The sequence below is a fragment of the Asparagus officinalis genome, chromosome 7 (genome assembly GCF_001876935.1).
Source record: "Asparagus officinalis chromosome 7, Aspof.V1, whole genome shotgun sequence".
NCBI lineage: Eukaryota > Viridiplantae > Streptophyta > Magnoliopsida > Asparagales > Asparagaceae > Asparagus > Asparagus officinalis.
This window is the reverse complement of record NC_033800.1, coordinates 8,709,431-8,712,019: the sequence shown is the minus strand read 5'-3', so window position 1 is coordinate 8,712,019 and position 2,589 is coordinate 8,709,431. Positions and strand designations below refer to the sequence as shown.

Genomic DNA, 2,589 nt, shown 5'->3' with positions numbered 1-2,589 from the left:
TGTTAAACCCTTAAGTCTATAAAAGGGTTGATTAGGGCATGATGTATTAAGACGAAAAATAGTGAATTTTTCTCCTGCGGCGGCCGTGGACGTAGTTTCTCACATTGAGAAGCGAACCACGTAAATCTTGTGTGTTTGAGATTGTTTGATTTTCTCTCTTCTCTCCTAAATCTCTATTTCCAAATCGCATCAGGGGGGTTGTGCATCCCCAACACTACCAGTTTTAGTCTGTGCATAGTGCATAATCATAAATTTCCAGATTTATTTGTGCTTTTACTATAAACAATACCAGCTTTGTTAATATATTTGGTTGGACACTATTTTAAACTGTTATTGCATTTGCAAATAACTGTATGTTACCATTTGATGTGTGATGACACAATTAGTATTGCATTTGCAAATAACCGTATGCTACCGTTTAATGTGGGATGACTCAATTACTAGGGAAATGATATAGATATGTCACACACAGTTAATAGGAAGTGCTGTAGCTTTGTGAGAAACTATGATACAGCGATTATAAATTCCTGAGAAATGGAAAAGTGGATCTGACCTCATGGTAAAAGTTATCACAATGTAAATAACAAAAGACGTTTTTAGATATTATTGCAGTGCTGGATACATTTTGTTATGTTACTGGTACTTTTTTTTTATTAGTTTGCCAATTTTTGTTCGTTCTTGAACTTGGTTTGATATCTAGATTTTAAACTGAGAAACTCTTTGAAGAACTAATGCAGTCCATTCCTCCTCTAATTTACACGGGACAAATAGTAGTTTTATCTCATGCAAATTGCTATTAAATTTATGGACTGTGGTTGGTGTGGAAAAGCATCAAAGAATTATCCCTAGAAAGGAATAAGGTACCGGAGACACTAAATTATGGGTGCAATTTAAATAACAATGCATTTAAAAAAAATTTCACTAACATCTCAGTAATTCATTTGATTGATTGTGTACCATATTAAGTTCAATTTTGAAGCTTTATAGTCTTTAGGTTATCCAAATTAGAAGCTTGCCAGGTCCGACTTTTTTACTAATCACATCTTCTTGGTGGCAATGGCTGCACATATCTGTGACGCTTAAGCTTTTTCTTCATGGCTCACACATTCATATCTTTGATGCTCAAGCTTTTTCTTCATCCTGTAAGATGTTTCTTACCTTTTGTTTGCTTGGTTTATATATCCAGCTTCTTATGTGGCGGTGAATATTCATCCAAGACTGGTATTGATATGTATGATATTGGTGATAGCCTAAATGCTTTCTCAGACATCCCTGACTCATTTAAGAATATCACACAGAAGCACTATCCCCTTATAATAACCTTTCAGAAGTTTCTGGTAATGCTTGATGGAAGTTTGGGGAATTCATTTTTTGATAAGTTTGATGATGGTGAGCTCTCGCTTAAAAGAACTGGAGTTTCAAGATCTTTTGCTTTGCAAACACTTATAAGAAAGAAGGAGGTCACGTATCCCAGATTTTTATCATCATACTGGCCTCACTTTAATACCCAGCTGACCAAGAAGCTTGATTCTTCAGTTGTTTTCACGGAGATAATTTCTCATTTAAAAGGTGACATTACGTCTAATGTGCCTTTTGATAGCTGGCTCGACAGAGAGGCTTATGTTGGTCTATCTGAACGGCGTGCATCTTCATTAAACTGTGATGCTAGGGAAATTATATATGATATTTTTCTAGCTTATGAAAAGACGAAGCGTAGAAATAGAGAGTTTGACATGTCTGATTTAGTATGTGATCTTCATCGCAGAGCCAGAGTATATGGTAGAAATGTGGGTGTCCAAATGGATTTTGTATATATTGATGAAGTTCAGGATCTTACCATGAGACAGATCTCTCTTTTTAAATATGTGTGCAAAAATTTTTCTGAAGGGTTTGTGTTTGCAGGCGATACTGCTCAAACTATTGCCCGGGGTGTTGATTTCCGATTTGAAGATATAAGGTCTTTGTTTTACAGTGTGTTCCTCCAAGATCCTAGTTGTGATCATATGAAAAGCTTTAAAGGAAAACGCAAGTCTATTTCTGATATGTTTCATTTGAACCAAAACTTCCGGACACATGCTGGTGTGCTAAAATTGGCTCAAAGTGTAATTGACATTCTTTGCTTCTATTTTCCTCACTCACTTGATCGCTTACAGCCAGAGACAAGTCTTATATTTGGAGAACCACCAATTCTGCTGCGATCTAGATGTGATGAAAATGCATTGATGACTCTTTTTGGTCATTCCACAGACAGCAGCTGTAGCCATTTTAATGGTTTTGGAGCAGATCAAGTTATACTTGTGCGTGACGAGTTATCTAAGCAAAAAGTTCCTGAAAATGTTCGGAAACATGCACTTGTTTTGACAATACTTGAATGCAAAGGCTTGGAGTTCCAGGTAAAATGGGTGCTTTCTTATGATATATACTGAGCTTTTCTCTATTCTCATATCTTTCCACTCTCCAGGATGTTCTGGTGTACAACTTCTTTGGAGACTCACCTTTACAAAACCATTGGAGAGTGATTTATGATTATATGAACTCACATTGTCTACTGGATCCCAGTACAAATTCATTCCAAAGATTTGAAATTGC

The 2,589-nt window shown here is 36.0% G+C and overlaps 1 protein-coding gene across 1 annotated transcript in view; it reads left to right on the top strand.

Moving 5' to 3' along the window:
* The window catches only part of LOC109846653 (TPR and ankyrin repeat-containing protein 1-like), a 5,440-nt gene continuing 4,041 nt past the window's right edge, over nucleotides 1,191-2,589 (top strand). Inside the window, exons 1-2 of the mRNA XM_020415897.1 lie at nucleotides 1,191-2,393; nucleotides 2,462-2,587. Of these exons, the coding sequence (XP_020271486.1) occupies nucleotides 1,230-2,393; nucleotides 2,462-2,587 (1,290 nt within the window). The 5' untranslated portion in view covers nucleotides 1,191-1,229. The remainder of the gene's footprint in view (nucleotides 2,394-2,461; nucleotides 2,588-2,589) is intronic.